At 48.5% G+C, this 12065-nt stretch overlaps 1 protein-coding gene across 2 annotated transcripts in view; it reads right to left on the bottom strand.

The window, feature by feature from the left end:
- The window catches only part of ADAM12 (ADAM metallopeptidase domain 12), a 532069-nt gene that overhangs the window by 174215 nt on the left and 345789 nt on the right, over nt 1-12065 (bottom strand). For both annotated transcript variants that reach the window (XM_063434720.1, XM_063434721.1), the window contains exon 9: nt 11882-12051. In XM_063434720.1, the coding sequence (XP_063290790.1) occupies nt 11882-12051 (170 nt within the window). The remainder of the gene's footprint in view (nt 1-11881; nt 12052-12065) is intronic.

Here is a 12065-nt window from a genome sequence, read left to right as displayed (position 1 = left end):
ATTTTTGCATAAATCAATCAGTTCTCATTTCAGATGGTGACATCATTTAATTCAGTTTTATTTGCTTACCAAACAACTGTGACATCTAGTTCAGTTAGTTTTTTTTGGGTCTCTGAAGCGTTTATTTACACACACACAAACAAAAAATATGTGTGTGTGTGTATATATATATATATATTTATATATATATATATATATATATATATATACACACACACACACATATCATATACACACACACAAACTGATGAGTCACAACATTAAAACCACATGCCTAATATCGTGTAGGTCCCCCTCATGCTGCCTAAAGAGCTCTGATGTGTAGAGGCATGGACTCCACAAGACCTCTGAACGTTTCCTGTGGTATTTGGAACAAAGACATCAGTAGCAGATCCTTTAAGTACTGCAAATTGCGAGGCAGGGCCTCCATGTATCAGATTTGTTGTTACAGCACATCCCACAGATGCTCAATTAAATTTTGTATTGTTGCAGGGTGCATTCTCTTGCTGAAAGAGACCACTACCATCAGGGAACACAATTGCCATGAATGGGTGTACGTGGTCTGCAGCAATCTCTAGTTAGGTCGTATTTGTCGAAGTAACATCCACATGAATGCCAGGACCCAAGGTTTCCCAGCAGAACATTCCCCAGAAGCATAACACAGTCTCTGCTGCACTGCCCTCTTCCCATAGTGCATCCTGCCACCATCTGTTCCCCAGGTAAACCATGTACCTTTATATCACGGGCAGAATTACATTTTTCATTAATTTGGGTTACATTAGCTCTTTTGTGTGATCGAATCAGATGGGCTAGCCTTCACTCACTTGCATGAATAAGCCTTGGGTGCCCATGACCCTGATGCCCGTTCATCTGTTGTCCTTCTTTGCACCACTTTTGATAGGTACTAACTTGCGGTTTTGGAGATGCTTTGACGCAGTCATTTAGCCATCACTACTTGGCCCTTGTCAAAGTCACTCAGATCTTTTAGTTTTTCCATTTTTCCTGCTTCCAACACATGAAATTCAAGAACTGACTGTTCACTTGCTTCCTAACAAAGCCCACCCTTGACAAATACCATTTTAACAATATAATCAATGCTATTCACTTCACCTGTCAGTTGTTTGAATGGTGTAGCTGATAAGTGTATATAAACATTAAAGGGCTATGAATTGTACAGTTAAGATAGTTAAAATAGGGGCGTGGTTTGGCCGCGATCGAAGATGGCCGCTTAAGGGACAAGCTCCGACCCACACAGCAAATATAGCAGGCTTACCTACCAGCACGGCACGGAAATGGGGCGCACTAAACGCCCTGACGGCTCCCAAACCCCCAGGCATCCAGCGACTGCCGCACAAACGGGTCCCATGGACGGGTACCTGGCCCCGGCATCCGCCGAGTACCACGAGGCCGCGGGCGCAAGCATGGCCGACTCCCCGGCCCACTCGCCAATAATGGAGGCGGCTGCACCCACGCTGGCGGAGATCAGTGCGGACATCAAGGCAATAAAAGCCCTGGCAGCAGCAATGGTCACCAAAACTGATATGCAGACCCTCTCTGATAATCTACATGCGGCGATCCGCACGGAGGTAAACTCACTTAAGGCCGAAATCTCCACACAGGCCTCCAGGATACAAGCAGCTGAAGCCTCAGTGCAGGCTGTTGGAGAGAGGGTTGAGGCTTCAAATCTGGCTATACACAGGCAAGGCAATATGCTTCTACACTTAAGACGCCAAACTGAAGATCTTGATAACAGGGGCCGCAGATCAAACATTAGGGTCCGAGGCCTACCAGAACCCGAGGGGGCGGAGGTCGTGGAAGCAACACTACAGACACTGTTCCGCGACATACTAGGCACAGATGCGCCAGACTCCATAACGTTTGATAGGGCGCATAGAGCCAACAGAGCACGCACGACTGATAACACACCGAGAGACATTATATGCTGCCTACACTCCTACAAACTGAAGGAGAAAATAATGAACAAAGCCCGCGCAAGGCCCACCTGGCGTTTCAACGGCGCAGAAGTTGCCCTTTACCAAGACCTGTCTCCCCTCACACTTGAGGCCCGCAGGGCCCTGAGACCCATCACAGCGCTACTCAGAGATAGGGGGATCCCATACAAATGGGGTTTCCCCTTTATGCTATTGGCCAGACACCAGGACGACTGGCTCCCGCTACGCTGGCCGGAGGAGGTCCCCAGGTTCCTGCAGCGCCTCAACCTACCGCCTACGGAGGTCACCGACTGGATCCTGGGGCCAATGGACCAGAGACAGGGAATTCACACCCCGAACCTGCAGCGAAGGAGACGAGACGTCACACCTAGGCGACCGCAGGCCCGCAGGCAACTGATACCCACGGACCCGGAGGAATAAGGCTATGCTCCCCACCTGCACCCACCAGGCATGGAAGACCGACCATGACACACCAACACATCACGGCCTGCTGATACCCACAGATGCCAACGCCATCCCGTGTACAGCAGAAGTCAGATAAGTACTGTTCACGCATACACATATATGGGGTCTTACATATGACCGGGTGTTGCAACACCTTCCTAAAATGCCCATGGGTGAGGGAGGCTACCCCAAGTTGTATGGGGAGGGGGGCCTGAAGGGGGTGGGACGCACCGCTTGGCTTGCCCGTGGGCTGGGGCACCTGCAAGATATATCCCACATGTGTACGTAGAACATGAACTATGTCACTATACGGGACTGTTGAAATGCTGTATACATGTACACATGTGCGGAGGCTTACGCACGACCGGGTGTTGCCACACATTCCTAACATGCCCCTGGGGAAGGGAGGCTGCCCCGAGTTGCTTGGGGAGGGGGGCCTGATGGGGATGGGACGCACCGCTTGGCTTGCCCGTGGGGTGGGGCACCTGCAAGATATACCCCACATGTGTACGTAGAACAGGAACTGTGTCGCTATACGGAACTGTTGAAATGCTGTACACACGTGCACATGTGCGGAGACTTACGCACGACCGGGTGTTGCCACACATTCCTAACATGCCCCTGGGGAAGGGAGGCTGCCCCGAGCTGCTTAGGGAGGGGGGCCTGATGGGGATGGGACGCACCGCCTGACTTGCCCGCGGGCTGGGACCCCTGCAGGGAAAGCCCCACTTGTGCACACGGAACATGAACTAAGTCGCTATATACGACTGTTGGTTACTTACGGGACGCTTGAGCACCTGATGTATTGTAGGTTTTTCTGATGCTGCAAATGTGATTTGGTCAGGTCATATTGATCACGTAACAGCTGCCTATAACACTATCTGAAAGATGGAAGGGGGGAGGTGGGGAACAATTGGGGGACATATTTGGGTATGTGATCTTATTTCGTTAATACTGATGTACCGGGCTGTAATGGGTGAGATGGCTCTGGGGGTGGGAGTATGACAGGGATGCTGCTGTACCCTAGGGACACGGAGGGAGCAGGGGATATGTGGGGAGTTAAACTGGGACTGCACCTATGACTCACGGTTAGCACAAGATACCTAGGGTTGCGGGGATACGGGTGGGTCTGGCTGAGTGGGGGGGCGGCCGGTTTCTGAGTGGTACTGAGGAGTGATGTTACATGTTTAATATGTCGCATTGTCAGTTCCTAGCACCGTAAGACAGTCGCAAATTGAGACGTTCACCCGCCGCGGACAGGCTCGCACGCGCCCATACCACCTAGTGCCTCTCTTCCCTCCCCCACGGACAGCTAACTCCGCTTCCTATCCCCAGAATAGGGGACCCAAGACAGAGCCCGCTATGGGAGGTGGGGGGACCCGGACGCACTCCACACGCAGCCGGCCCGGCCCGGCACGACCCGCGACCTGAACTACCTTGATATAGCAATGGGCTACCCGCCCCGACATAGGGAAAGACCAGCAACCACTCACACCATATATCCCAACAGTTGTTTACCCATACCCCCATATTACGTGACCGTACTACTCGAAATTTTCACTGTACTAGCCATTGAATTCAGATTGGGAACAAGTGGGACACGGACACCCCTCTGAGAGTTCACACACTACTACACCACTAGTTACTGAGCCTCTGCGACCGACCGGACAGTGGCTCTGGACTTCGTAGGTCTCACCACCACCCCGACTTACACCTGTGTAGACCACACTACTGGGGGACCCAACACCGCGGCTGCCCTAGCTTGCTAGGGAACGGTACGGTCTTGTAGTCCACCCAGCTACACAGGACTCCCTCGTATTGAAGGGATAACTTTGACTCTTATTGACATCACACCTCTAAGCACTCACACCGGGGGCCTTCTGGGACGGGCTGAACTGGGCGCGGGCTGAGCCGCCCCCAACTCGTGGGAACTGTGACTCACGAAGGTTTTACCTTCTCTCTTCTCTAACTATACTTATATTCTTTTTCCCCTTCCACCCCCCCCCCCCCCCTCTCTCTCCCACCGGCAGTTGACGTGCGCGAGGGCCACTGGACCCAGACCTCCTGAACACGACTACGGAGACGCCAGCGACTTCGCCCACACTAACTCCATGGCGTACACAGCAGCACCTCTACATGTTCTCACGCAGAACTGCCGAGGCCTTAACTCGCCTGAGAAGCGCACGCACCTCCTAAGGGAACTCCAACGCAAACGGATCTCAGTAGCAATGCTACAAGAAACGCACCTCAAATCCTCGGATACCCATAGACTGAAAGACAGGGGTTACCCAATCAACTACCACAGCACTCACCCCGAAGCCCGAAAGGTTGGAGTTGCGATACTGTTGGCTGCTAATCTTGCCTTCACTTTGCTGGACCAAAAGACAGACCCTAACGGTAGGTTCCTTTTTATCAAAGGCACGATTAAGGGGAGGACATACACCTTTGCCTCTATTTATGCGCCCAACGCAAAACAGGCGATGTTCTTGTGCAAAACATTTCGCCAACTGGCAATATTCACGGAGGGTTCGCTCGTCATAGGGGGGGATTTTAACGCACCGCTTGATCCGTTGCTGGACTCCTCGACAGGACACAGCAGTATACCACAAACCGCGATCAGGGCTATAAAGAAGACCATGAGGGACTCAAGACTAGTGGATGCGTGGCGGACCATACATCCAACAACTCGAGATTATACGCACTACTCGGCCATACATAGGAGATACTCTCGCATCGATTATGTTCTTATACAACAGGAAGGCCTACGACATCTACAGTCAGCAACAATCGCACCGACACCATGGTCGGACCACAGCGCAGTGTCCGTGAAGCTGGACTCCCAGCTGTTCAGGCCCACCAAGACGGAGTGGAGACTGAATGAGTCGCTCCTGTCAGACCCAGGAGTGCAGGCTGCCCTGACGGAACACCTCACCAACTACTTCAGGGAAAATGACACGGGAGAGGTGTCAAAAGTGACGCTATGGGAAGCGCACAAGAGTGTACTTCGAGGTCATCTCATCAGGATTGCCTCTCGTAAAAAAAGGGACTCGCAGCAACGTATGTTGGAGCTAACCGATCAGATCTCCCGACTGGAAGCACAACACAAGCGATCACAGCTCGAAGAGCACTATCGCTCACTCCTGGACGCTCGCCGACAACTGGCGGACCTGGTAGCCAACAAACACCATAGGGAGACACAACGATCCAAGGCCTTCTTTTACATCCATGCCAACAAGGGTGGGAGGCTCCTGGCCCGCATGATCCGACCCCAACAAGCGAGGGCGCAAGTACATGCACTCCGGAAGACCGATGGCACACTCACACAATTCCCAGAAGCAATTGCCACTGAATTTTGTAACTACTACCGACAACTGTACAATTCCACACCGTCACTTCCCGACGCCCGCGGAGCGGACCTACAAGACGCAACATGGCGTTACCTACAAGGTTTCCAACCAGCCGCCCTAACACCAGAAGAAGCGGAACTACTGGAGGCCCCGATCACCACGGAAGAGGTGCAGGCGGCGATTAAGGCAGCGAAGAAAGGGAAGGCCCCGGGACCAGACGGACTCTCGGTGGGATATTACAAATCATTCAGAGACATTCTTACGCCACATCTAATGGCAGCCCTCAATCGACTCCAGCAGGGAGACACATTCCATCAGGAAACGTTAGCAGCTACTATCACGGTAATCCCTAAACCCGGCAAGAACCCCGAAAACTGCAGTAGCTACCGGCCGATCTCGCTTCTCAACGCGGATGTGAAGCTATTCACCAAGATCATTGCCACCAGACTACAAAAATATGTACCGCGCTTAATACATCCGGATCAAACGGGTTTTGTGCCGGGAAGGGAAGCCAGAGATTGCACACTCCGGGCGTTTTCCATACAAGCATTAGCCCTTAGGGAGAAACCAGGCCTACTAATGCTTTCAACAGATGCCGAAAAGGCCTTTGACCGGGTAAACTGGAGTTTCATGATGGCGACACTACGAAAGGTGGGACTGGGAAGAGGCATGATGACTTGGATTGAAGCGCTCTACACAGACCCCAGCGCCAGAGTAAGGGTGAATGGTGCGCTTACGGACACCTTCGCCGTCCACAATGGCACGCGACAGGGTTGTCCACTATCGCCACTCTTGTTTGCCATCTCGCTGGAACCGTTCCTGGATAGAGTGAGACATACACCAGAGATCAGAGGGTTTAGGCATGGGACCCAGGAACACAAGGTAGCTGCATACGCAGACGACATGCTCTTCTTCGTAAACGATCCAGCTGAATCCCTGCCGGTCTTGATGCGAGAATTCGATACGTATGGCCAGTTATCAGGGCTGAAGCTCAATTTGACTAAATGCGAACTATTAGACGTCTCAACCCCGACGAACATAGGAGAACGAATTCAACGTGAGTACCCCTTCCATTGGTGCCAGGATCAGATGCGATACCTAGGAATATGGATACCCAGGAACCCGACAGAACTGTATGCCAAGAATTACATCCCCCTCTTGCGCACAATACTAAACGACCTTAAGAGCTGGAATTACGACCACATATCCTGGCAGGGGCGTATATCGGTAATAAAGATGAACATTCTCCCGCGGCTACTTTACCATTTTCACACCATCCCCTGGCACATCCCGCCAGGATTTTTTACATCTCTTAAGTCGGCGGTGATACAATACGTCTGGAAGGGAGAAAGGGCACGACTCAGCTTTGACAAGCTATGCCTACCTAAGAACTGGGGGGGCCTGGCTTTACCAGATATCCGCAAATACTTCCATGCCACGGTACTGCAGCGGATCAGGGACTGGCATGTGGCATCTGATGACAAATTGTGGGTGGCGTTGAATAGAGAAGTCATAAACAAAGCCCTCCCCAGACTCACATGGCATAACTCGGCGGACGTAACTTCGAAGCTGGGCGCTGAATCACCCGTCACTCAAACGCTAAAAACATGGTCTCACCTGAGACGAAACCAACATATATCCCCACAACCGAGCCCCCTGATACCGATAACTTATAATTCGGAGATAGGCGGAGGACTACATCGTTCTTCCTGGCCAATAGAGGGAAGTGGGGACTTTGTCCCAATATTCGAGGTCCTCAGTAACGCGGGAATACGAAATCTTCGGGAATGGAGTGGAATACTACAACCGACACTACTGCACAGATTTCATTACGCGCAACTACGACATTTTTACTACAACCTCCCCAACAGGGTAGCGTTACATAGAGAACAGACGTGGTTTGAACGCTCCTGCATGACCGGCTCCGCCGCCGATGGCAGTGTCTCAGTCATCTACCAACAGCTAATAACAGGAGACCGCACACGGAACACGGCGTTCAAGCGAAGATGGGAAGAGCTGACGGATAGGACATTTACTGATGCACAATGGGAGCAGATATTGATTTTGCAGCACAAGAGCTCCATTAGTACCAACTACCAGGAGGTCAACTTCAAACTACTCTCCCACTGGTACAGGACTCCATCTCTATTAAGTAGAATATTCCCGGGGTCTACAGACACTTGTTGGAGATGTGAATCCCACACAGGCACAATAAGACACATCTGGTGGGATTGCGCAAAGATTAAGCCGTTTTGGGAAGACGTACAACGGGAAATGACAATCATCCTGGGTGACCTACCTGACTTCAATATAGAAATGGCTCTACTCCATCACACGGAAGGCTCAATAGCCCAATACAAGAGGTCGATAATCCGCCACCTACTAAATGCGGCCAAAGCATCCATACCCGCTAAATGGAAACAAACACAACCACCAACTATGACAGACTGGCTTCAGAGGATAGAGGACATACACACGGCCGAGGCGCGATACGCAGAACTGCTCGGAAGGAGCACCAAACATGTCGAAGCCTGGACTCCGTGGTATGTATACCTCTCAAGACCGGGAGCAAGAAGACCGTAAAGCACATTATTTCACACGGTTCAGGAGTGCCCGAGCGCGCGCTGACGAATGGTGCCACCTATCACCCCACCCTCCTTCCCCCCCCCCCACATCTGTGTTCCCCCCCCCCCCCTTCCTCCCCCCCCCTCCTTTTCTCATTTTCACAACGTACAAGGTCTCTACTCAAACCCACGCGACCTACTTCTGGGACACAGTGGTGGCGGCTCAGACTGGCCCGGGGAGGTCGGATCAGGGGTACCCGACTGTGAGGATGCGCGAGCTAAAGGCGAAATAGGCGGTAGATCCCAGGGAGGCGTACCAGTACTATCACCACAAGCTGACTAAAGGGACAACTAGGGAACTGACCATACTGAGAGGCGACCCCAAAGTAAAACACGCTAGACCGACAAAAGGAAGGGAATAAAACATACGCCCTACGACACTCCAAGGCACCTCAACAGACGTTTGACTGACGGACTACAGAAGTAGACAGACACACCCAAACCACCTATGTAACACGAGGGACAACTAGAATTCCCATCTTCGGGAGATCCCAGATTAGGGTGTGGATTTGGGGGTGGCGCCCTTAGTGGTGCATTGTAAGTGCTTGGAACTCACAATCTCGCCTGCAACACAACACACTTAGCTTAACATCATATGCCTACACATATCCGACACTACCCCCAACTGGGGATGCGCAGGTTCTCTCAGCCATATATGTCACATCTCACCATGTATGAGACTACAGCTCTTACCTACTCTCTTGGCTATTAGGTCTATATGCCAGGTCACTTGGAAGGACTGCAGAACAGGGGCTTCGTGATATCTTCTTGTTTAACCTTGCTTGTTTGATTATTGAAGTTACTGGAACTGTTTTAGCTCGAAAAGATGCATCTATCTATAGTCGTTCAATTGTTTAACTTGCTCAAATTACCTACGCTTTACTGACTGATTAACAGCCATATGACGCTTGCTGAATGTTAGATGAGCAGAAGCTAACGATGCTTATTTTCAATGTTGAATTACGATCTGATATACAGTATATACACTGTTGTGGTGTATGAATATTTGTGACTTTGTACTCACCTGATCGTCATAATAAAGAATTTACAAAAAAAAAAGATAGTTAAAATAGTTCCCCTAAACACATATTGCAATATACCCTTTAATATTAAATGGCTTAAATTTAATTTAACGTTTGCTTTTACAAGAGCCTGGGTATAAAAAATTGCCTACCCTAACGTTGCATTTCTTTATACCACCAGACACAAGATATCAAAGGTTAAACTAGGGGCTTAAGGGTGTTTTCCCCTTTTCCCCATTATATAACTATGTAATAAATGGCAGTCTGTCAGACATAATGTCACAATAAAAGCAGCTCCACACTGAAGCAGCAGCAATCTATATCCCAGACTTTAGAAGCAGAGGTTTCTGAGCTGTGAGCATCATTGCCGCACAATAAGCTTGGTTTCTCCTGCAGCGAAGCCTATAATAGTTTCACACAAGACTGATAGCTCCGGGGAAACCATTTTACACTCTACATTGGTCCTTGGATATAATGTAACAAACCTTTACTCACATCAGCAACAGTGGTTTCACAGCTCATTGCTGAATCTTGTGAATAGTGCAGATGGGGTTGTGATGCGTGACTTCAAGCCTTATGTACCTGTGCCCTTTTATTTTACCAGATACCCCCATGCGTCCAGTTTTGCAGTTCTGGGTAAGGGGTTTCATGGACATGGAGCCAAATATTTTTAGGGCTTCATGGGCCTGGAGCCAAATATTACAGTGGGAATAATAATGCAATTTTTATTTTCTCTTCTAGTCTCTTCTTTAGAACAGTTTGTGTCTGACCTCCGTCTGTAGATAGTCCTATATAAAACCACTGCCATTATGCCTTCATAAAATGCGTGACGCGTGAAAATATTAATTTGGACCGGTTCATCTAAATTAAATTCCTTTTAATTTACACCTGGATCAATCGATCCATCTGGGATTTACCTGTGAAGTTTTTTTCAATCAATAAGACTCGTCTTATTAGGACTCGATCTGTTTAGATTTAAAGGAATGCGATTTGGACCAACCGTTCCAAACACATTTTTGCACAAGTCTAGAAATTTTAAGCTCATATAATTGATCTTCACAAGAAGGTTGAGGCACAGAAAAAAATCTGTAGGAAAAGCAAAGAGCACAAGTGGTAAATGATAACACTACAGGTCAGAGGATACAATGAATGGATCATATATGTTGCTTAGTGCAGACCCATGTGCATTGGGGCCTGGGTCATAGAGAAACCCATATCTCCCGTCTCTGGTGGGAGGTAAAGAGGGTGGGACAATACTTTAATTATACCCAATAAAGATAGAGATTATTTCAAAATCCCTGGACCATCCTATTTTATTCCATTACCTTCTGGGCTCCATTTTACTCAGGTGGTAATGTACCCCCCCCCCCCCTCCCCCCCCCCCTGCCCCCCCCCCCCCCCCTATGCATTGAGCAAAACTCTACTTGGTTTTATATCTGTTTGCACTTATTTTCTATACAATGTGCACTGTATTTTTGTTTTACTCTCTTGTATATACACCACGGAGAAGACACTTTCCAGTTTTTATATCCGTGAGTGGGGATTACAACACTCCATGCTGTTTAAAATGGCCATCAGGAGGCTCCACTTGATGTGAGTGAAATTGTATTTACGCACTTGACTAGCCGATACTGTCCTGACATACTGCACTATACAGTTGTTTAATTTAGTTTTTAGTCCATATGTTTTGGATCACCCACTTGGTACACTACAAATCCTTAAGTGGGGATTATACCGCACTAGGGCATCAAATCAGAGCTACTGTGTAGTTCCATTTCTTGTATAAGTGTTTTTTTTTTTACAATGCTCAGTCAGGCCAGGTAAGACATCTGTGACTGTTTGGCCACAATCTGTGACAATGGAACGCAAGGCACCAGCATATAACAAAATATAATAATAATAAATGTAATAGCATGAGGCTATTAAATGTATAGGCCTGTAGCCTTAGCTCCAGTATCCCAAGAATAACATAACCCTGTCTTTTTGCCTTTCTCCTATATATCTTCATAATAAAAGAAATATTGAGGAGCTACTGGCTACTGGATACACAAATATTTCCAGTAATTGTTCTCACTATGGAAAAAACAACTCAATTAGGAGTCTATAGTTAAACTCACAAAGTATGCAAAAGTTGAGTATGCATTGTTTTGCACCATAAATAGTATTTAGAGACAACCGACTGTTCGTACCACATATTCTCTCCAAAAAGAGCAACCACATTTTTTAATGTGTAGATTGTTTAAAAACACAAGGAAGACCCTCCATGGACTTTGCCTCTTAACAAATAAAACAAAACAATATGGAAAAGTATGTCCAATACAATTTTCTACAACTCGTACTACTTCCTGTATGTCCCTGATGATATCCCTGTTGGCATAGTACCTATACAAATGCCAGTTGTTCATTCTCCTTCCTTACACTATACAGTAGCGCAGTATGTAACAATATTTTTTTCCTTGGCACAGTACAGGTGAAATAGTGGATGCGCAAACCTTATAAGCTGGGCATTGTCATGGGGCTTTTGAGGTAGCAAATGTAGTTTCCTCCAGTCCAAAAATTCATGAAGGCTGGTAAACGGATCTTGAGTTATCGTACATTTATCTGCATCGCTCCATATCTCTACTCCAACCAAAGCTACTCGGATATTCAATGGCCTGAAAAACTAAAAAGGAAACA

Source organism: Pelobates fuscus, chromosome 10 (assembly GCF_036172605.1).
Source record: "Pelobates fuscus isolate aPelFus1 chromosome 10, aPelFus1.pri, whole genome shotgun sequence".
Taxonomy (NCBI): Eukaryota; Metazoa; Chordata; class Amphibia; order Anura; family Pelobatidae; genus Pelobates; species Pelobates fuscus.
The sequence above is the reverse complement of the archived record's forward strand: the minus strand, read 5'-3'. Positions and strand labels throughout refer to the sequence as shown.